Source organism: Chiloscyllium punctatum, chromosome 3, assembly GCF_047496795.1.
Source record: "Chiloscyllium punctatum isolate Juve2018m chromosome 3, sChiPun1.3, whole genome shotgun sequence".
In the NCBI taxonomy this organism is placed as follows: Eukaryota; Metazoa; Chordata; class Chondrichthyes; order Orectolobiformes; family Hemiscylliidae; genus Chiloscyllium; species Chiloscyllium punctatum.
In genome coordinates, this window is record NC_092741.1 from 156,926,104 (window position 1) to 156,949,698 (window position 23,595).

Below are 23,595 nucleotides of genomic sequence, written 5' to 3' on the forward strand. Positions count from 1 at the left end.
GAATGAGTTTCATTTTTGCATGTTCTGAAGACAGATCACTAGACCTGAAACATTAACAGATTTCTCTCCAGATGCTGATAGGCCTGAGTTTTCCAGTAACTTCTGTTTTTGACTCTGCATGTCTTGCTAGGCACCTTGCATGAATAAAAAAAAACTAACAAGTCAGTCAAAAAAAAGTTACCAAGTAATGTAGAAATCCTTCATACAAAAATCAATATTATTTAAAACAAAATAAAATCGCTTTGTGATAGTTACTGCAACCATGGAACAGACTTGGCTTATGAATGATAAATCCCTTAGCTCTCATGCCCATTCCTATCTTATAAGCAAGCTACTGACTGATAAAATCCCATTTCAAAACCAGGAGAGAGTGTCTTGCACTTCAAAATGAATCAGATTGGATACAGACTCATTTGCAACTTATTTACTAAAGCCAAAAGGACAAAATAGTTGGTTCTGATGTAACACTATAGTTATGTTCTTATGGAAAAATCATGCAATAGCTGTGTCATTTAAATTAAAAAAAAGGGGCCAGAATCATGCTATAGCCAACAGGCAAGGAATGTTCACATTCTCTAAATAATGGTCTAAATTCTTCAATCCCATTAAAGCGAAGTCGCATCGAAGAAACACGTGTTATAGCGGAACAGACCATCAGTCCAAGCAGGAGCTTGTTATTGGTTAATAACTGGTCTTTAAACTTCTTAAACTAGAATTTTTAAAAGCCCTCATTTCCAAATAAAAGAGATGAAGACCACAGTGCACACATTACAGTCAAAAGTTACATAATATGCAAATTCTCAAATGAAGGGATTGACAAAATACTAAATACAAACAACAGTGATGTCAAAATCCAACTGACCAAATGAATATTGACTGAGAGTAGGGTCTGTGTCTGGTGCTTGTAGCTTATAATTCAAGTATCCAGCCAAATCCTTCACCCAGACAGATGGATTTCCAGGAAACAAATTCTGGCTTTTATCCAGCTGCTCCTGAAGTTCTTTCAAATCAAGCTGTGGAGAAAATTTTGAGACGACTTGGTAACAACCGCAGTTTATATAATCAAGTAACACTGGACAATTCTTACATTAGATTTTTTTCACTAGAGGCATGTTTAAAAAAAAAGGATAAACTCAGTCTCAGCGAAGTCTTAGCTCTTCAAAACCAAATTAAAATGTTGGGGGAAATCAAGGTCTCTAATTTCAAAGATCCCAAACTCACTTTTCAGCTTACCAGATAAAAAGCATAAACTATTAGTTCTTTAGCACAACATAAGCATAGCATGGTTCAGAGATTAGGGTGCAATGAGACTAAATGACCAAAAAACCAACATCTAAATATTGATTAAAAGTTATTAGTTTGAATGTGGGAATGCCAAGTCCATTAATTTCTTGACCAAAAGTTACATTTAAGTTGGAAATAATAAATTTCCATGAAAACAAGATTTCCTTAAACATCAATTGTGAAAAAAAAGCCAACATTTCATGCAGCAAGCAAATAAAAACTATAAAACTGAACAAAGAAAAATGAGAGATATTTTGCACATACAGCTTTAACAGCAGTCTCCAAAGAAGGAAAACGCTTGTGCTTCAACCCTGCATCACCAGAGGATTTCTTGACCATCTTTCCTCCAGAGAAAGATCTCAGCTGTTGGTTCTCAGGAGCTGATGTTGGAGGAACTTGTTCTTTGTTTTGTTTCTTCCCTATCTTTTCAAATCCAAGCTCAAAAAGAGTTTCAGATGGTTTCAAAGGAGCTAGGAGGGAAAACAAAAACATCCATCAGATGCAATGACAATGGATTTCCCCATCACCAATTAACTAAAACTAACTTTTCAGCAGTGACCATTGCTGACAGAGTTTTATTTTAGCCAATAAAGTTAGGATTATAGCACAGCACAAAACATCTTAATTTTGGTTGGAAATGTAACTAGTTAGTAAGGCTATATATGAGATTATGCTCCTTTGAATTGTGAAGACTTCGCTTGCCTTGAGAAAACAACAAGCCGCACAGCTCAAACACAGAAACCTCTACATGGCAAATTCATGTAGATGTGCTGATTGAACTACTCAATTTCACTAACATAGAGTTCCATTGTAGAGCCCACCCACCCCAGTCCAGGAATGAGAGAGAGAGAAAAACAAAGATTTTTGTCTCTCCCTCAAAAAGTTCATTAAGATACTCTTGTTTAAGTGGGAAAGGACATGATAGCTCAAATAAAAAAGGTGCGCTCTCTCAACTCTCATGAGAGAAAAGTTTTATTTTGGTGTGAAAAGGTAGATGACAAGCCAAACGACAAGACAAAAAGGAAGCACTTATTAATCACAGTGATCGTTGATAGATGACCAGTCTAAGTGCAGGAGAACTAAGCATTTTCCATAAGACATAGGAGTGGAAGGAAGGCCATTCGGCCCATCGAGTCCACTCCGCCATTTAATCATGGCTGATGGGCACTTCAACTCCACTTACCCGCATTCTCCCCATAGCCCTTAATTCCCCGAGACAACAAGAATCTATCAATCTCTGCCTTGAAGCGTCCCGGCCTCCACTGCACTCTGCGGCAATGAATTCCACAGGCCCACCACTCTCTGGCTGAAGAAATGTCTCCGCATTTCTGTTCTGAATTTACCCCCTCTAATTCTAAGGCTGTGTCCACAGGTCCTAGTCTCCTCACCTAACGGAAACAATTTGCTAGCATCCACCCTTTCCAAGACACGTATTATCTTGTAAGTCTCTATGAAGTCTCCCCTTAATCTTCTAAACTCCAGTGAATACAATCCCAGGATCCTCAGCCGTTCCTCATATGTTAGACCAACCATTCCAGGGATCATCAGTGTGAATCTCCACTGGACACGTTCCAGTGCCAGTCTGTCCTTCCTGAGGTGTGGGGACCAAAACTGGACACAGTACTCCAAATGGGGCCTAACCAGAGCTTTATAAAGTCTTAGTAGTGCATCTCTGCTTTTATATTCCAACCCTCTTGAGATAAGAGACAACATTGCATTCGCTTTCTTAATCACAGACTCAACCTGCATGTTGACCTTTAGAGAATCCTCAACTAGCACTCCCAGATCCCTTTGTACTTTGGCTTTACAAATTTTCTCACCGTTTAGAAAGTAGTCTGTGCTTTTATTCTTTTTGCCAAAGTGCAAGACCTCACATTTGTTCACATTGAATTCCATCAGCCATTTCCTGGACCACTCTCCTAAACTGTCTAGATCCTTCTGCAGCCTCCCCACTTCCTCAGTACTACCTGCCTGTCCACCTGACTTCGTATCATCTGCAAACTTTGCTAGAATTTCCCCAGTCCCTTCATCCAGATCATTAATATATAATGCGAACAGCTATGGCCCCAACACTGAACCCTGCGGGACACCACTCGTCACCAGCTGCCATTCTGAAAAAGAACCTTTTATCCCAAGTCTCTGCCTTCTGTCAGACAGCCAATCCTCAATCCATCCCAGTAGCTCACCTCGAACACCATGGGCCCTCAGCTTGCTCAGCAGCCTCCTGTGTAGCACCTTATCAAAGGCCTTTTGGAAATCTAGATAGACCACATCCACTGGGTTTCCCTGGTCTAACCTACTTGTCACCTCTTCAAAAGAATACCAACAGGCTTGTCAGGCATGACCTCCCCTTACTAAATCCATGTTGACTTGTTCTAATCAGACTCTGCTCTAAGAATTTAGAAACCTCATCCTTAATGATGGATTCTAGAATTTTACCAACAACAGAGGTTAGGCTAATTGGCCTATAATTTTCCATCTTTTGTCTTGATCCTTTCTTGAACAATGGGGTTACAACCGCGATCTTCCAATCATCCGGGACTTTCCATGACTCCAGTGACTCTTGAAAGATCTCAACCAATGCCTCCACTATTTCCTCAGCCACCTCTCTCAGAACTCTAGGATGTATCCCATCGGGGCCAGGAGATTTATCAATTTTAAGACTTTTTAGCTTTTCTAGCACTCTTTTGTAATGGCAACCATACTCAACTCAGCCTCCTGACTCCCTTTAATTGTTGGGATATTACTCATGTCTTCCACTGTGAAAACTGACGCAAAGTACTTGTTAAGTTCTCCTGCTATTTCCTCATCTCCCATCACTAGGCTTCTAGCATCAGTTTGAAGTGGCTCAATGTCTACTTTTGTCTGTCGTTTGTTTCTTATGTATTGAAAGAAACTTTTACTATCATTTCTAATATTACTGGCTAGCCTACCTTCATATTTGATCCTCTCCTTTCTTATTACTCTTTGTTATCCTCTGTTTGTTTTTGTAGCCTTCCCAATCTTCTGATTTCCCACTGCTCTTGGCCACTTTATAGGATCTCTCTTTTTCTTTGATACGTTTCCGGACTTCCTTTGTCAGCCATGGCTGTCTAATCCCTCCCTGGATAATCTTTCTTTTCTTGGGGATGAACTTCTGGACAGTGTCCTCAATTATACCCACAAACTCCTGCCATTTTTGCTCTACTGTCTTCCCCGCAAGCCTCTGCTTCCAGTCTATTTTTGTCAGTTCCTCTCTCATGTCCTCATAATTACCTTTATTTAACTGTGACACCATTACATCCGATTTTGCCTTCTCTCTTTCAAACTCCAGACTGAACTCTACCATATTATGATCGCTGCTTCCTAAGGGATCCCTGACTTTAAGATCTTTTATAAAGCCTGGTTCATTGCAAAGCACTAGGTCCCAAAGCACTAGGTCCAGAATAGCCTGCTCCCTTGTGGGCTCCATGACAAGCTGTTCCAAAAAGCCATCCTGTAAGCATTTCATGAATTCCCTTTCTTTGGATCCACTGGCAACATTTACCCAGTCCACCTGCATATTGAAGTCTCCCATGATCACTGTGACCTTGCCTTTCTGACATGCCTTCTCTATTTCCTGGTACATGTTGCGTCCCTGGTCCTGACCACTGTTAGGAGGTCTGTACATAACTCCTATTATGGAGTTTTTGCCTTTGTGGTTCCACCCACACAGACTCAACTATGTCATTCAGTGCCATAGATTTAATATTGTTCTTAACTAACAAGGCAACCCCCACCCCCTCTGCCGACCTCCCTGTCTTTTCGATAAGTTGAAAATCCTTGGAGGTTTAACTGCCAGTCCTGACCCCCCCCCTGTAACCAAGTCTCTGTGATGCCTACCACATCATAATCATTCACTATGATCTGTGCCATTAGTTCATCTGCTTTGTTATGAATGCTGCGAGCATTCAGGTAAAGCGCCTTAATGCTAACTTTCTTATCATTAGAGATATTGGAAGTCATATGATGTCCTCAGTTATCCTTGCTTTTTTCTGCATTCCCAGTCTGCCTCAATCTTAAATCCACCTGGACACATGCTATCCTGCTGCTTGTCTTTCCACTTAACGCCATACTCTTTATACCATTTAACGTCGCTTTCACTTTCCCTTCCCCCCAACTCAGAAGTTTAAAGTCCTACTGACCACCCTATTTATCCTCTTCGCTAGAACATTGGTACCTGATCGGTTCCCCTCGGAGCTCTACAGCGAATTGCTCATCAAGTAGTAACCTATATTTGCTGGATACTCCCGAGTATGCAATTGCTGAGTTTCTTCAGGATTAGAACAGATTTAGAAAAAGTGATTACTAAAGACCACAGCTCCCAGAGCTTTAGATCTGCTCAATACAGTAGCCCAAACCTCAGCAAAATGAGAGGCCCATAACATATAATCTTGAAAACACTCAGGAAAATAAGAGTTAAACTGAAATTGGTGGTGATGTCACAATTTTGATCAAGGAGTCAACTACTACAGTGAGGACCGAAAGGTTCCTCAAAGTGAAGCCATATGGGTAGAATTATTTTTTTTTATTTTTGCTGCCTATGTAGAAAATCTTATGTAGGCAAATCCCAAGTGAAAACATAACAGGGTAATAATAGTAAGGGATTTCAACCTCTTCAATATTAATTGGGACAAGCAGTGTGAAACGCTTATGGGGCAGAGTGCTTAACATGCTTCCGTGGGCATCTTAAGATGCAGGCGGTCAGGCAGCATCCGAGGAGCAGGAGAATCGAAGTTTTCGGCACAAACCCTTCATCAGCATTCCTGATGAAAGGCTTATGCCCGAAGCGTCAATTCTCCTGCTCCTCAGGTACTACCTGACCTGCTGTGCTTTTCCAGCACCACATTCTCAACTCAGATCTCCAGCATCTGCAATCCTCCTTTCTCCTGGACAACACAAAGGAAGTCCGACAAGAGAGGGACCTGCGCTGGATCTAATGTCAGCAACAAAGCCAGGCACGTGGGAGTAGAGAGGTGACCTTATAGAGGTCTAAAAGTCATGAAGGGCATGGATAGAGCAAACAGTCAAGGTCTTTTCCATCAGGCAGCACAGTCCAAAACTAGAAGGCATGGGTTTAAAAAGGACCTATGAGGCAACCTTTGCACATACAAGGTGGTGAGTGTATGGAATGAGCTGCCAGAGGAAGTGTTGGAGGCTGATACAATTACATTTTAAAAGGCATCTGGATGGATATAAGAATAGGAAGGGTTTAAGAGGGACATGGGCCAAATGGGTCTAGATTAATTGAAGACGTCTGTTCGGCACAGATAAGTTGGACTGAAAAAGGTCTATTTGTACAGCTCTGACCAGTGAGGGAGAATTTCAGCAATAATGACCATAGTGAACTGGGTGCAGCTTTGCAGAAAATTCCACTCAATAGTCAGACATTCAAAAAAAAAAAGGGGCAACGAGTGCAGAGCCAACATGCTCCCATAAAATGGTGAAGGGCAGGATCGACAAGTCTAAAAAACCCTGGATTGGACAGTGGGGAAGAGAAAATTAGGCTTACGGCTGTTAGTCGGCTCAAAACAGCAGAGGTTCTGAAGGAATATGAAAGTGCAATTAAACATTAGAAAAATACCAGCAAAAGTCTGAAGGTGAAGCAGAGAAGTGTTCATATCTGAACTTATTAAATTTAGGACTCAACAACAAAAAAAAATGTACTAAACAGAAGAGGCAGCAACATTATTCTTCTAGTTTCCATTATGCCTCAGTGAAGTCCTTCAGCAAACCACAAACAAATGCTGGCATTGGAACATGGTGGCATGTTGAAATGATAGGCAACCTAAAGCTCGGGCTCATTTGTAAAGACAAGTGGCTGAAAAGGGTCACTAGTCAGTGATCTGCCTTCTCAAATGTAGAATAGATCATATTGTGAGCAGCAATGATAGCAAATTAAATTGAATTAAAGGGCAGACAAATCATTGCTTCAGCTGGAAGGTGGATCTGGGGCCTTGGGCAGTGAGGAGGTAAACAGGCAAGCATTACACTGTAGTTGCACAGAAATGTGCTATATGGGTGTAAGGGGGTGTTTAAAAGGACTGAACTGGACCAAGGTGTCCTAGAGGAATGAGATCTTCAGAATGCTAACAAAGGAGAAGTTAGGAATTGTGTCTGGTGGATATCTACAATATTCATGGCTGCTACTGATGCAAATTACTAATCATCAAGCGTGGTCTTGAGAATGTCTATATAGAGTATAAACAGGCAGGGAAAGAGCTAAGTTGAGTTGAGTTTTGTTAAACAAGAGGAGATCAGCTGAGCAAGACTCATAAGAACTTGCAGTTAACAATGGGGTGCTGGAGGCAAGGTGGAAAAGCATTATGTAGAGCCATTTAACAATATTGGAAGTATTCAGCATGGGAAGTCAGTTTAACAAGGTGAAAAAGTATTCATTATGTGAAGTCAGTTATTCAATGTGTAACAGCAGATGGCTTAATCTTTACTATTGACATTCACTGATTGTAATGGTCAGCCAATCAATCAATATGTATGTTGCTTTATCTAGATGCTTCTCCCTGGAGAATAAACTATATAGTTCATTGAGAAACTGCTGTTCTAGAGAAGACTGTGAAAACATGTCTCTGTGATTGTTCTCTCTCCCTCAAGGGCCAGGAATAAAAATGAAGGAGGTAAAACCATACTGTGTCTGAGCATTTTGCTTCGACTGAGGGGGGAAATGGGACGACAGTCTCAAAATTAACACCTTACATTTCCAGATACTAAGAGGAAAGTGCACATTCTTTTATTTCCTTCTCATCTTAAGACACTAACTTCGTATTTGTATGCATGCATTTCATGTCACATCTTTATTTTCCTCAGGATTAGCGAATTTTAAAACTGTTCTTTTCACAGAAAGAAATCTTGCGACTGGTTCCTTATTTCATTTCTGTTGCACTTCAACTACATTTCAACAGAAGTGAGGTAATAACTTCAGGCCATAAAACAAAAACGTTGTATCAACATTGTGGCTACCTTGAGGAGGTTGAAAAGGCGAGCCATTTCATTCCTCCTCACTCAGTCAAATTGAAATAATGTACAGTGGAGATTAACATTGTGAATTATTGGGTCAGCAACAGGTTACATGAGGCAACTGCTCCAGTTGCGTTTCAGGTTCAAGATCAAAACTATTTTTCCAAACGTTTCCTCAAAATTTGCTTTCCGATGAGGAACAGAAAAGGTAAAATAAAATTTGGAATTTTTTCTGGAGACAGTACAGGTGCAAAACTGCACATATTCTATTCCAAATGCTTCCAATAGTCATTGTGACTATATTTTGAAAGCGTGAAATTATAGTAACAGGATATTATCTGCACTCACCGCTCCTTACTAATTATATTGAAAAGGCTAGACATTGATATTTTACAGATCAGTACATTAAACACCACTTGAAACAAGACATGACAGCACCAGAAGAAATACAGTATCCAGGAAACAGACAAAGACCTGCATATTGGTTGCAGTCACACTTAAAATTCAACTTACTGGAGTGTTCCCTGGCCAACATATCTGGCTCAGGCTTGCTGCTGTGCTCCAGTGTAACTTTACTAGAAGAGCAGCACTTCATTCTCTGCTTGGTATCTGTAGTCTTCTAGACCCAATATAGAATTCAACGGTTTTTAGGGGTTGAGGTACCTTATTCCATGTCCTTACCCCAATGCCCATATACTAATTGTTAGCACATCATCTGCTATTATAGAGTCATAGAGATGTACAGCATGGAAACAGACCCTTCGGTCCAACCCATCCATGCCAACCAGATATCCCAACCCAATCTAGTCCCACCTGCCAGCACCTAGCCCATATCCCTCCAAACCCTTCCTATTCATATACCCATCCAAATGCCTTTTAAAATGTTGCAATTGTACCAGCCTCCGGCAGCTCATTCCATACATGAATGGAATAAAATGGAATGAAAGATATAAAAGAGACCTAAGGGGCAGCGTGAAAACGTTGCCCCTTAGGTCTCTTTTATATCTTTCCCTTCTCACCCCAAACCTATGCCCTCTAGTTCTGGACTCCCCGACCCCAGGGAAAATAATTCATCTATTTATCCTATCCATGCCCCTCAAATTTTGCAAACCTCTACAAGTTTACCCCTCAGCCTCCGACATTCCAGGGAAAACAGCCCCAGCCTGTTAAGCCTCTCCCTATAGCTCAAATCCTCCAACCCTGGCAACATCCTTGTAAATCTTTTCTGAACCCTTTCAAGTTTCACAACATCTTTCCAGTAGGAAGGAGACCAGAACTGCACGCAATATTCCAACAGTGGCCTAACCAATATCCTGTACAGCTGCAAAATGACCTCCCAACTCCTGTACTCAATACTCTGACCAATAAAGCATACCAAATGCCTTCTTCACTATCCCATCTACCTAGGACTCTACTTTCAAGGAGCTATGAACCTGCACTCCACGGTCTCTTTGTTCAGCAACACTCCCCATTAACTACTGTTTGCCCACTAAGAGCTATTCATTCTTCCAGGCTGATGCTTATCCACTCCCTTGTATCACCATCTGTTCTCCTCTCTTTGGACTTTAACATTTACTCCTTAAATGCAGCTCACCCCTTTCTCTCTCCACCCCCCCCTCTCCCCCCAAATCTTCCATACAAAAACAGTACCTACCATCAGTTGTGATAAAGCGTCACTGAACCAGAAATATTTACCAATTTTGCTCCACAGATCCTGCCAGATCTGCTGAGCCTTTCCTGCAATTTCTGTTTGACACTCAAAATTAAGGTGGTTGTTCGTCACCTCAGCTTCAGTTATTTCAATAATTTCCCTCTAAGAAAAAAAAAGGATCAGAAGTAGGAATGTTTAACGGTCAGTTCTGAGAAACATTTTGATTCATATACTGAATCAATCGATGCCTGTGTACAACAAAGCTGGAATAAACGTGCAGGCTTAGGCAGGTTAGTAACAAGCAACATCTGCACCAAGCAAGGCAATGAACATCTAAGTGAGAAACCAACCTACATTAAATGAGAAACAGTTCAACATTTTAAAACAAAACTTGCATGATCAACATCAAGTATTAACTCAATCCATCTGTAAATATGCAGTGGCAGTCGCATGCAACATTTACAATATGGAATATCGCAATTTTCCAAGCCTTTTTCAAAACTACCTTCCAAACACAAACTTCCATCATCTGAGAAGAGAAGGGTAGTAAGTGTCTAAATATATTACCAACAGCATGTTCTCAACACACTACATCTCGAATTTGGAGCTCCAATTATCATTCATTCACACAAAAAAAACTGATCAGAAGAATGCTCCAAATTTTTGATTGGGACAAGAAATGCAGTAGCTCACTATCTCCTTTCCAAGTGTAATTAGTTGGCCAACACATAATGACCCTGTACTCTTTACATCCCAAAACAGCTGCAAAGGTCCTCAGCAATACACTGCAGCATATACATCTTTTCATCAGTTTATAGATGGAATGGAATCAAAATTGGATGATGTGATAGGAAACACAGCAATCATGAATGGATATTCTTTGGACTGAAGGAAGGTTTGTCAGTCAGTCAAACTTCCCAGGTCAGTATTGGGACATTTGCTTTTCTTAATATGCAGGAATTATCAGGATCTTGGTGTGCAGTGAACAACTTCAAAAGTTTGCAGGTAACATTAAACTTGGAAGAATTGTAAATAAATGTGGAACTCCAAAAAAGGACATTGACAAGGTGGTGGAATGGCTGGACTGGTTGCATGAGATCAAATACAGACAAGTGAGGGGTCATGCATTTTGGTTTTGGAAAGACATTATATATAAAAAAAAGTACAATTCTAAAGGGGGTTAAAAGAGCAGAAAGAACCTGGCTGTCAGTGCACAAATCATTGAAAGTGGTAGGATAAGTGGAGAGTGCAGTTAAAAGCACCTGTCAGAAAGACTGAATTTCTTGAGTATGTCCAGCATTTCTTACAGCAATGTGTCCTAGATGCAAAGGGACAAGCAATTTTAGATTTAATGAGTAACGAGTCAGATTAAATTCAACCTAATTAGGCTTGAACATCTGTCAAAAAAAAGTGAGTTCAATGCATAATTTAAAGTGAAAAACATGAAATCAGCAACCAATTTTAAAAAGACTTCAATGAGATGAGCAAGAAACCGTCCACAAAAATCTAATGGGCCAGAACAACAACAAGAACCATGGAGAATGTTTAAAAGGAAAAGCTTCATTCACAGAACAGCAGTCATAGACAATTAAAGAGCAATATACAGTTAAAAAGATAGCTGAATGGGAAAGATACAAAGACCACAAAAGGGGCACAAAATAGCTAGTGAAAAGAGCAACTAAAAAAGGGATTATGAAAAGAAACTTGTCAAGATACCAACATCTTGGTAAGAAAATGTTATATAGTTACGTAAAGGGAAAGCAACGGGTCAGGAGCAATGTTACCCCACTGAAAAAAAGATACTGTTAATGACTCTGGGGAGATGGCAGACATCCTGAATAAAATCGCTTTGTCACAGTACATACGGAAAGGATAGCTTGCCAGAAGTTCTAAAGAAATTAAAAATGGATCGAAACAGTTCCCGAATAAAGTTAATGCAAATAAAACAGTAAAATAAATTAATGGAATTTTTTTAAAAAAGTGACAGATCCCTGGTATATGTGGGTTTCTACGTGAACGTGTTAAAAAAAAGGTAGTGTGGGAGCATCTGGTGGATGCCAAAAGAGAGAAAAAAAAAATCAGAATTCCCTAGATCCAGGATTGGAAAGTTACATATCGCTCCACTTAAGGGAAAAAAAGGAAAGCCAGGGAGTTACAGACTAGTTAGACTAACATCTATGGTGGGTAAACTGTTGGAGTCTAATTAAGGTGTTCAGTTGTCTTGTCCTCAATGTTTGAGTCAACCAGGGTGAAATTCAGCACAGATTCACGATACATAGGTCACAGATTTTTTTCTGAGGTGACGAAGGTAGCAGACAGGGATGTGTCTATGCATATTGTTTCTATGAACTTCCAGAAGGTTTTTGATAAGGTTCCACACAACAGACTAAGATAGAAGCTCACAGAATTGAAGGAAACTTTGACAGGGCTGGGAAAAGAGTGGAGTGACAGGTGACAAAAAGTAGTTAATGGGTAGATACTCAAATTGGAAAAACATGACCAATAGTGTCCCAAAAGGATCCGATCTATCTCAATCAATCACTCATTTATCAACAACTTGGATAATGACTTATTAGGGTCTATGTCCAAATTTGCTGACAAGGTTAGAGACAAAAAAAAACTGCAGTTGCTGGAATCAAAAAAAAGGTAGACAAGCAAAAGGCTGGAAGAACACAGCAAGCCAGGCAGCATCAGGAGGTGGAGAAGTCAACGTTTTGGGTGTAACCCTTCTTCAGGACAAGTTATACAGCATTGCAAACAATGTCGATGAGAGCATAAAATTACAAAGGCATATTGACAGACGAGGCGAATGGGCAAAACTGTGGCAGATGAGTTTCAATGTAATTAAGTACGAGCAAGTGAGAGATTATCCATTTTGAACCAAAAGTAGCCTGATGCATCCTTTTTAGATGAAATTTATTAATGTGGATGTCTAAAAATTGGGGTCCAGGTGCATAGATAGTCAAAATGTCAAAAATGCAGAAAATTTAAAATAAAAATCAAGAAAGCAAATGGAATGCAAACTTTTATATCTAGAAGCCAAGTACAAGGAAGTAGTTACATAAAACCTTGGTTAGACCCCACTTGGGAGTATTGAATACAGATCTGGGCACCTTACCCCAGAGATATATTGGTCTTGAAAGAAGAACAATGTAGCCTTTACAAGAATGTTACTTGGACTTCAGGGATTCAATTAGAGGTGAGATTATACAAATTAGGCTTTATTCTCGAGAACATCAGAATCAAAATCAGAGCATTAACAGGAAAGGACCACTTATATAAAAGAAACTATTTCCACTGGTTGGGAATTCTAGAACTCAGGGATGCAGTCTCAGAATTAGGACCAGACCATGCAGAAGAGACATTAGGAACCACTTTATCACACACATATACACACACACGGTAGATGTTTGGAACACTTCCACAAATGGCAGTGGATGGTGGATCAATTGTGAACTTTAAGTCAGAGACAGGTAATTTTTTTTTGTTAAGCAAAACATTACAAGGGATATGGACCAAAGACAGGTAAGGTATAAGGGGTTAGGCCATAGTTCAGCTAATATCTCATGTAATGATGGAAAAGATTCAAGGGACTGAATGGCCTACTCCTGTCCCAAAATGTCTGTTCCTGGAACTAGTGCAATGAGCTAATGGCCACCCTAACAATAGTCATTTCATGATTCTGTGACTGAATGAGCCAACATACATGGTTCCTGCACTCTATTGAATGCTACAGTTTCAGCTGAAACAAATTGCTGGTTGGATCTGTGAACATGTGCTTTGTGTTGTCTTTTCACTTCATCTGTGCAACTGAACCATTCTTTTTAAGAATGCAAGTGTCCTGCAGACACAACTTCCCTATATTATATACTGATATTATGCAGTATCTATCCAATTATTCACCAAAAAATATTCTTGGAAGTATACAACTCTGCCAAGTGGAAAAGCTGGTTCACTGTTTCAGGTGCAGAACTGGAGAATTTAGAGAGTCTGTGCGCAAAATATTTAGGTTGCCTCTTTTTGGGTGTTAATGATCTGACTGTACATCTATTCAAAATTGATGGTTGAAACTTTCTTTGGCTGTTTAATGGCACTTGCCTCCTTTTTAGCAATGTTTCTCCACCCCTAAAAATCAAAACACTTTCCCCCTCAGGATGTAAATAATGGCAAGGCTGCTTTTATTGTCCATTTTTAACTAACGAGGCAATGGAACTCTGGAAGATAATAGGGGTCTTATGATTATGCTCCCATGACGACTTGCAGAACTCTTAAGATTGCAAAAACACCAGTCCATTGTGGCAGCACCAGCTTGTTAAATAAACATCTCCTCCCCAGTCAATAGAAATGAATAGGAAGGAATTTCAAATCAATGCATTCCATACATGAACTACTCACTGAGTGGAAGTGCTCTCTGATTACCCTTGCTTCTCTTACAAAAAAAAGTTGCAGAAAATGGGAGATGCACAATACTCGTTTAGTATATCAGTATTTACTGTGGAAAAGGATATGGAAGATATAGAATGTAGGGAAATAGATGGCGACATCTTGAAAAATGTCCATATTACAAATGAGAAAGTGCTGGATATCTTGAAACAGAAAGGTGGATAAATCCCCAGGACCTGATCAGGTGTACCCGAGAATTCTGTGGGAAGCTAGAGTTTAATTCAGATAAATGCAAGGTGCTACATTTTAGGAAAGCAAATCTTAGCAGGACTTATACACTTAATGGTAAGGCCCTAGGGAGTGTTGCTGAACAAAGAGACCTTGGAGTGCAGGTTCGTAGCTCCTTGAAAGTGGAGTCCTAGGTAGATAGGATCGTGAAGGATGAGTTTGGTATGCTTTCCTTTATTGGTCAGAGTAGAGTACAGGAATTGGGAGGCCATGTTGCAGCTGTACAGGACATTGGTTAGGCCACTGTTGGAATATTGCGTGCAGTTCTGGTCTCCTTCCTATCGGAAAGATGTTGTGAAACTTGAAAGGGTTCAGAAAAGATTTACAAGGATGTTGCCAGGGTTGGAGGATCTGAGCTATAGGGAGAGGCTGAACAGGCTGTGGCTATTTTCCCAGGAGCATCAGAGGCTGAGGGGTGACCTTTATAGGTATACAAAATTGAGGGGCATGGATAGGATAAATAGACAAAAGTCTTTTCCCTGGGGTCGGGGAGTCCAGAACTGTAGGGCATTGGTTTAGGGGGAAGAGATACAAAAAAAAGAGACCTAAGGGGCAACGTCTTCACACAGAGGGTGGTACATGTATGGAATGAGCTGCCAGAGGAGGTGGTGGAGGCTGGTACAATTGCAACATTTAAAAAGCATTTGGATGGGTATATGAATAGGAAGGGTTTGGAGGAATATGGGCCGGGTGCTGGCAGGTGGGACTAGACTGGGTTGGGAGATCTGGCTAGCATGGACCAAAGGGTCTGTTTCCGTGCTGTCCATCTCTATGACTTTTCAAAAACAAGATTACGTCCTCTCGTTCTGGGGTCCTCTTCCAAGCAGAAATAGTTACTCCCTTTCAACTGTTGCAAAATTGGGCAGGCTGGACAACCTCTAACAAATCTCCTCTTGGCCTTTTTCTCTCCAAGACAGACAATCCAAGCTACTTCTACCTATCCACTGAAATTGATTATTCCTCTAGGTAAGAAATGTTAGGATTTTCAGCTACAAACAGATAGCCAGTTGATGAATGATGGTAAAGATTTGTTCACAAAAGTAATGCCAATGCAAAAAAATCATTACAAGTATATGCATCCCAACTCAACCACACCACTCTGTTTCAATGTCATTTTGTGCTCCAGTAAAACCACAATTATGCATGAAATTAAAACAAACAAAAGCAGATTTCACCACTGAGTTGGTTTCAAATCTGCTTCCACTACTTGTGCTGAATGAATTTATTTCAAAGTCAGTAAACAATTTATTGTAGCATTCCTCTCTCAGAGGGTTCCCACTTTAGTTCAGCTAACCAGCAATTACTGGTAGAAATAGATAATGTCAACATCAAGTCAAGTTCAGTTACAAGGATGCCTGCAGCCAAGTAACTGAACAACATTCAGAATAAAAACCCATGTGATCAGCAGTCAGCTAGACAAACTACCACAGATGCCATTGAATCATAACCCAGCAACAAGCCATTTTCACAAGACAAAACTAGCAAGAAAAATACTGGAAAACCACACAATCCACAGAGCTATCCAGTCAAAACATTTTCTTCATCCATTCAACTAAAAATAGCAAGTATATAATAGCAATGAAACTAAACAAAAGCTATATTACATGACTTTTAAGTTAACAGCACCAGAAGTAATTCACATTAACAAGTTTAAATTGCACAAATTCTATGCAAGCACATCCCACCGAAATAAAAAATTAAAAGTTTAAAGTGGAGGTAATTCAGACATTAAGTGGGGAGCAAAGGGTGGGTGCATATCCAACTAATTTCATCAGACTTTTAGTCCTAACACCCAACCCCCATTCCTTCCTTCCCAAGTCTGGGTCTCCTGAAAAGCCTGCTTGGACAGAGTTAAAAATTGCTCACCTTCTGCTACTCTGCTCCTTTTTTTATTTCAATACTATACTTTATTCATAAAATACTTAATGGTCTGTACAGTTGGACATGCCATACATATGTAAACATTCCATTTGTTTGCATACCAAAACAGAGTAATCATTCCTATTTACAGGTCAGTACAATTACATTTTTAGCTGAGGCGTTAGCAGAGCCCAAATGACTACGCGGGCCCCCTGTACTGAACGCATCCCTCAACACGTAGTCCTGGACCTTGGAATGTGCTCGTCTGCAACACTCAGTTGGGGCCAAGTCCTTCAGCTGAAAGATCAACAGGTTTCGGACCGCCCAGAGAGAGTCCTCCACCGAGTTGATGATCCTCCAGGCACAGTTGATGTTCGTCTCGGTGTGAGTCTCAGGGAACAGGCCGTAGAACATGGAGTCCTGCGTCACGGCACTGCTCGGGACGAACCTCGACAAACACCACTGCATTCCTCTCCAGACTTCTTCTGCATAGGCACATTCCAGAAGGTGGTGTGTGACAGTCTCGTCCCCCCCGCAGCCGCTTTGAGGGCAGCGTGCGGTGCAGCTGAGAGTCCAGGCGTGCATAAAGGATCTCACAGGCAGAGCCCTTCTCACCACCAGCCAAGCCATGTCTTGGTGCTTGTTGGAAAGTTCTGGCGATGAAGCATTCTGCCAAATGGCTTTGACAGTCTGCTCAGGGAACCGCTCAGTAGGATCCGCCCTCTCCTTTTCCCGAAGGATCTCAAGGACACTACGTGCTGACCACTTCCTGATGGACTTGTGGTCAAAGGTGTTTTTCTTCATAAACTTCTCCATGAAGGACAGGTGATACGGAACGGTCCAACTACTCGGAGCGTTCTGCGGCAGCGGGGCCAGGCCCATCCTTTGCAACACCGGGGACAGGTAGAACCTCAGTACGTAGTGACACTTGGCGTTTACATTCCAGGGATCCAGGCACAGCTTGATGCAGCCACACACAAAGGTGGCCATCAGGGTGAGGGTGGCATTGGGTGTATTTTTTCCCCCCGTTGCCCAGATCTTTGTACAACGAGTCCCTTCGGACCCGGTCCATCTTTTGACCTCCATATAAACTGGAAGATGGCCCGGATGACTGCAGCTGCACAGGTTCTGGGAATAGGCCAGACCTGTGCCACGTATAATAGCAATGACAGTGCCTCACACCTGGTGACCAATTTTTTTCCTGCGATGGAGAGCGACCGTAGCTTCCATCTGCCCAGTTTCTGCCTCACTTTGCTGATATACTCCTCCCAAGACTTGGCGCACGCCCCAGCCCCCCTGAACTAAATACCCAGCACCTTCAGGTGGTCGGTTATGACGATAAAGGGGATCAAGGATTTGTCAGCCCAGTTCCCGAAGAGCATGGCCTCGCTCTTGCTTCGGCTTACCTTGCCCCTCCCCCCCCCCGGCCTGTTCGAACTGGTCACATATGCACATGAGTCTGTGCACGGACAGTGGATCCGAGCAGAAAACGGCGACGTCATCCACGTACAGGGAGGCCTTAACCTGCAGGCCCCCACTGCCAGGAATAGTCACCCCTCTCAGGCTCACATCCTTCCTGATGGACTCAGCAAATGGCTCTATGCAGCACACAAACAAGGCATAAGAGAGAGAGGGCAGCCCTGCCTGACTCCAGATCTGACAGGGAAGCTATCGGATTCCCACCCATTGATTGAGACTGCACTGACAATGTTGGTGCACAGCAGTCTGATCCAATTGCAGATTCCCTCCCCAAAGTCCATTTTGGAGAGAACATCTCTCATATACCTGTGTGATATCCTGTCAAAGGCTTTCTCCTGGTCCAGGCTGATCAGGCAGGTGTCCAACCCTCTGTCCTGCACATAGGAGATCATATCCCTGAGGAGTGAGAGACTCTCAGCGATCTTCCTGCCCGGCACAGCACCGGTTTGGTCAGGGTGAATCATTGACCCCAGAGCAGACCTGATCCGGTTGGCGATTACCTTTGACAGAACTTTGTAATCCGCATTCAACAGTGAGATTGGTCTCCAATTTGAGTTCCTCCTTCTCCCCCTTCCGCTTGTAGATGAGGGTGATGATGCCTTTCCTCATGGATTCACTCATGGTACCTGCCCGAAGCATACTGACATACACCTCCAGCAGATCCTGGCCGATCAAGTCCCACAGAGCGGAATAGAGCTCGACCAGAAGCCGTCGCTTCCGGGAGTTTTATTCTTTTTGAATGACAGCTCGTCCAGAGATGGCGGCTGATCCAGCCTCTTGCATGTTCTGTCGTCTAAGACCTCCGTGACAGAGGACAGGAACGACTGCTACTCTCTGCTCCTCCAATAGCATACCATTTGCTTCCTCCTACTGGTGGTGGTAACCTACAAGAAGCTGCTTATCCATACGTACAGCATGGAAACACACCTTTCAGTCATCCATGCCAACTTTTGGGGCTAAATTAATTTAGACCCATTTGCAAAGATTTGGCCCATATCCCTCAAACTCTTCCCATTCATATACCCATCCAGATACCTTTTAAAAATGTTTTAATTCTACCAGCCTCCACCACTTCCTCTGGCAGCTCATTCCACCACCCTCCGCATGAAAAGTTTACCCTTAGACCCCTTTCTCCTCTCACCTTAAACCTATGCCCTCGAGTTCCCACATGTCCCCCCCCCACCTCTGCAGAAAGAGACAGTGCCTATTTACCCTATCCATGCCCATCATTTTATAAACCTCTATATAAAAAAAAAGTTACCCTCAGCTTCCAACACTCCAGGGAAAAAAAAAATAGCCCCAGCCTATTCTGCCTCTCCCTAAAGCTCAAACTCTCCAACCCTAGCAACATCCTTGTAAATCTTTTCTGAACTCTTTCAAAATTTCTACAGCAGGGCAACCAGAATTGTACAGTACTCCAAAAGTGGCCAAACCAGTGTCCTGTACAGCTGCAAAATGACCTCTTAATTCCTATACTTAATGCACTGACCAATGAAGGAAAACATACCAAATGCCTTCTTCACTTATCTACTTTCAAGGAACTAACAAACCTGCATTCCAAGGTTCAGCAATACTCCCCAGGACCTCACATCTATCTAAATTAAACTTAGTCTTCCACTCCTCTCCCCATTAGCCCATCCGATCAAGATCCTATTGGATTCAGCAAGAACCTTCTTCATTGCCCACTAAACCTCCAATTTTAATCATAGAATCTTTACAATATGGAAAAATATCATTCGGCCAGCTCCACAATGACCGTCCTTAGAGCATTTTACCCAGTCCTCCCCCATCATGTAACCCTGCATCGCCCAAAGCTAGATTAGAGTGGTGCTGGAAAAGCACAGGTCAGGCAGCATCTGAGGAGCAGGAAATGTCGATTTTCCTGCTCCTCTGATGCTAATCTTCCTTCCCACTTATCCGTTCCACCTTCCTCTCTGGTCTATCACCTTCATCCCCACCCACCTACTGTACTTTGTTACCTTCACCCCAGCCCCACCCCCCCCTCACATTTATCTCTCCACCCCAGAGGCTTCATTCCTGATGAAGGGCTTTTGCCCAAAAAGTCGATTTTCCTCCTCCTTGGATGCCACCTGACCTGCTGTGCTTTTCCAGCACCACTGATCTAGACTCAGATCTCCAGCATCTACAGTCTTCACTTTTGCCTAGTTGATCTCCCAAAACTAATCCATCTAACTTACACATCCCCTGGACACTATGGGAATTTTAGCATGACCAAACCACCTTATCTTCACATCTTTGGACTGTGGGAGAAAACCAGACCACCCATTGGAAACCAACACAGACAGTTGCCAGAGGACAGAATTGAACCCAAGTCCCCGATGCGGTGAAGCAGCAGTGCTAACCACTGAGCCCCCTTGCTGCCTTAATGTCATCTGCAAACTTACTAACCATACCTACATATCGTTTATATAGATTACAAAAAGCAGTGGACCCAGCACCAATCTTTGTAGCACATCACTGGTCACAAGCATCCAGTCTGAAAAACAACCCACCATGACCACCTTTGAGCTGGTTCTGAATACAAATAGCTAATTCTCCGTGTTTTATGTGATCCAACCTTGCTAACTAGTATGAAAATCTTCCAATTATACTTACTGGAATTTTGAAATAGAGACCTGTTGGGCCAGGCAGGATGTGGAAGCAGACCACATACAGGCTTGTGGGTCAAGACTTGAATAGAATGCACGTATGCAGGCTAGGCACCAGGTTGACTTGTCATGGAGATTAAAATAGTAACAGAGGGCTAACAAGCATACATTGATGTGGTAAAAACAATGACTGCAGATGCTGGAACCCAGATTCTGGATTAGTGGTGCTGGAAGAGCACAGCAGTTCAGGCAGCATCCAAGTAGCTTCAAAATTGACGTTTCGGGCAAAAGCCCTTTATCAGGAAAGCATACATTGATGGTCATTTCCAAAAGCATTTGATGCCATGCTACACAACAAACATGCAAACAAAGTTTAGCTCATGGAAAAAAGGGGCAGCAATAACAGATTCTAAATTAGCTGGGTGACAGGAAACAGGAATACTGTCAATGTTTTCAGGGTGGAGAAAGCAGTGTTTGGTATGCTTAACTTTACTGGTCAGTGCATTGAGAATGGAGTTAGAAGATCATATTGTGGCTGTACAGGACATCAGTTAAGCCACTTTTAGAATATTGCATGCAATTGTATTCTCCCTATTTGATGTTGTGAAACTTGGAAAGATTTACAAGGATGTTGCCAGGGTTGGAGGATTTGAGTTGGTGGGGGGGGGGGAAAGGTGGAGAGAGGGATTTAAAAAAGGGACGGGGGGGGGGGGGGGGGGGGGGGGGGGGGGGGAGGAAAGAGCCCTGAAGAAAAGCTTATGCCCAAAACGTCGATTCTCCTGCTCCTTGGATGCTGCCTGACCTGCTGCGCTTTTCCAGCAACACATTTTTCAGCATTTACCAGGATGCTGCCTGGATTGGAGGGCTTATCTTATGAAGAGGTTGAGTGAGCTAGGGCTTTTCTCACCGGAAAAGAGAAGGAAGAGTGGTGACTTGATTGAGGTGTATAAAAAAGGTAATGAGAGGCACAGATAGAGTAGATAGCTGGAAACTTTTCCCCAAGGCAGAGATGGCTGTCACGAGGGGTCATAATTTTAAAGGTGACTGGAGGAAGGTATGGGGGGGAAAAAAAAAATCAGAGGTATATTCTTTAAGCAGAGAAAGGTGGGTGTGTAGCGGTAGTAATAGAGTCAGAGCCATTAGGGACATTTAAGCAACTGCTGGACAAGCACATTGATGGCAATAGATTGAGGGGTGTGTAGGTTAGGTTGATCTTAGATTAAGATAAATGCTCAGCACAACATCATGGGACAAAAGGCCTGTACTGTGCTGTATTGTTCTATGAATTACATAGAATCACAGATTTTACAGCTCAGGGCACAACTTCAAAGCATGCAAACAATACAAAAGAGTAAGGAGTGTGCGAGATTTTAAAATCAGATATGTAGCAAGCAAAGTTCAATGCAAGAAAAAAAACCAGTAATTCATTAGGCAAGAGGAAAATTAGACAGTATAAAATAAAATGGTTCAAAACCTAAAGGGGCTGCAGGAGCAGTTTGCACGCTACGTATGGACCTCTCAAGTCGAGTTTTCTCTGCAGCTGTAACACTATATTCTGCATTCTGTTCTGTTATTGACAAATTTATAAGATGGTATGTATGCAAAATACTTTTCATTATAGCTCAGTGTGACAATATTAAATCAGATGAAAAGGAGCATGGGACCCAGGTGTATGTACACATACATCATTGAAGGTGGCAGGACAGGTTGAGAGAACACCTAATAACACACATCTAGACATGTTACCTCAGCAGGCATACTGCCTATTGTTCCTGGCTGCATGCTTAGAAAAAATGTGAAGGTATTGGTGTTTGCAGAAAGGATTCTGGTAGACACATCCATTGATGGTAGAATGTAGGGAAACAGATGGTGACATTGGGCAAAATGTCCATATTACAAAGGAGTAAGCACTGGATGTCTTCAAATCCCCAGGACCTGATCAGGTGTACCCTAGAACTCTGGAAAGCTAGAGAAGTGACTACTGGGCCTCTTGCTGAGATATCTGTATCATCAATAATCACAGGTGAGGTTCCTGAAGACTGGAGGTTGGCTAACGTGGTGCCACTGTTTAAGAAGGGTGGTAAGGACAAGCCAGGGAACTACAGACCAATGAGCCTGACAGTGGTAGGCAAGTTGTTGGAGGGAATCCTGAGGGACAGGGTGTACATGTATTTGGAAAGAAAAGGACTGATTAGGAATAGTCAACATGGGTTTGTGCATGGGAATTCATGTCTCACAAACGTGATTGAGTTTTTTGAGGAAGTAACAAAGAGGATTGATGAGGGCAGAGCAGTAGATGTGATCTATATGGACATCAGTAAGGCGTTTGACAAGTTTCCCCATGGGAGACTGATTAGAAAGGTTAGACCTCACGGAATATAGGGAGAATTAGCCATTTGGATACATAACTGGCTCAAAAAGGTAGAAGACAGAGAGTGGTGGTGGACGGTCGTTTTTCAGACTGGAGGCCTGTGATCAGTGGAGTGCCACAAGGATCGGTGCCAGGTCCTCTACTTTTTGTCATTTACATAAATGATTTGGATGCGAGCATAAGAGGTACAGTTAGTAAGTTTGCAGATGACACCAAAATTGGAGGAGTAGTGGACAACGAAAAAGGGTTACCTCAAGATTACAACAGGATCTTGATCAGATGGGCCAATGGGCTGAGAAGTGGCAGATGGGGGTTTAATTCAGATAAATGCGAGGTACTACATTTTGCAAGCAAACCTTAGCAGGACTTATACACTTAATGGTAAGTTCCTAGGGAGTGTTGCTGAACAAAGAGACCTTGGAGTGCAGGTTCATAGCTCCTTGAAAGTGGAGTTGCAGGTAGATAGGATAGTGAAGGCAGCGGTTGGTATGCTTTCCTTTATCAGTCAGAGTACTGAGTACAGGAGTTGAGAGGTCATGTTGCAGCTGTACAGGACTTTGGTTAGGCCCATACTGGAATATCGCGTGCCAATTCTGGTCTCCTTCCTATTGGAAAGATGTTGTGAAACTTGAGAGGGTTCAGAAAGGATTTACAAGAATGTTGTCAGAGTTGGAGGA

General features: G+C 42.2%; 1 protein-coding gene across 1 annotated transcript in view; it reads right to left on the reverse strand.

Annotated features, from left to right (window-relative positions):
- Positions 1–23,595, reverse strand: part of tmem214 (transmembrane protein 214) — a 57,380-nt gene that overhangs the window by 30,506 nt on the left and 3,279 nt on the right. The window contains exons 2-3 of the mRNA XM_072562946.1: positions 1,549–1,754; positions 863–1,013 (exon numbers count right to left, since the gene is read on the reverse strand). Coding sequence (XP_072419047.1) covers positions 863–1,013; positions 1,549–1,754 — 357 coding nt within the window. The remainder of the gene's footprint in view (positions 1–862; positions 1,014–1,548; positions 1,755–23,595) is intronic.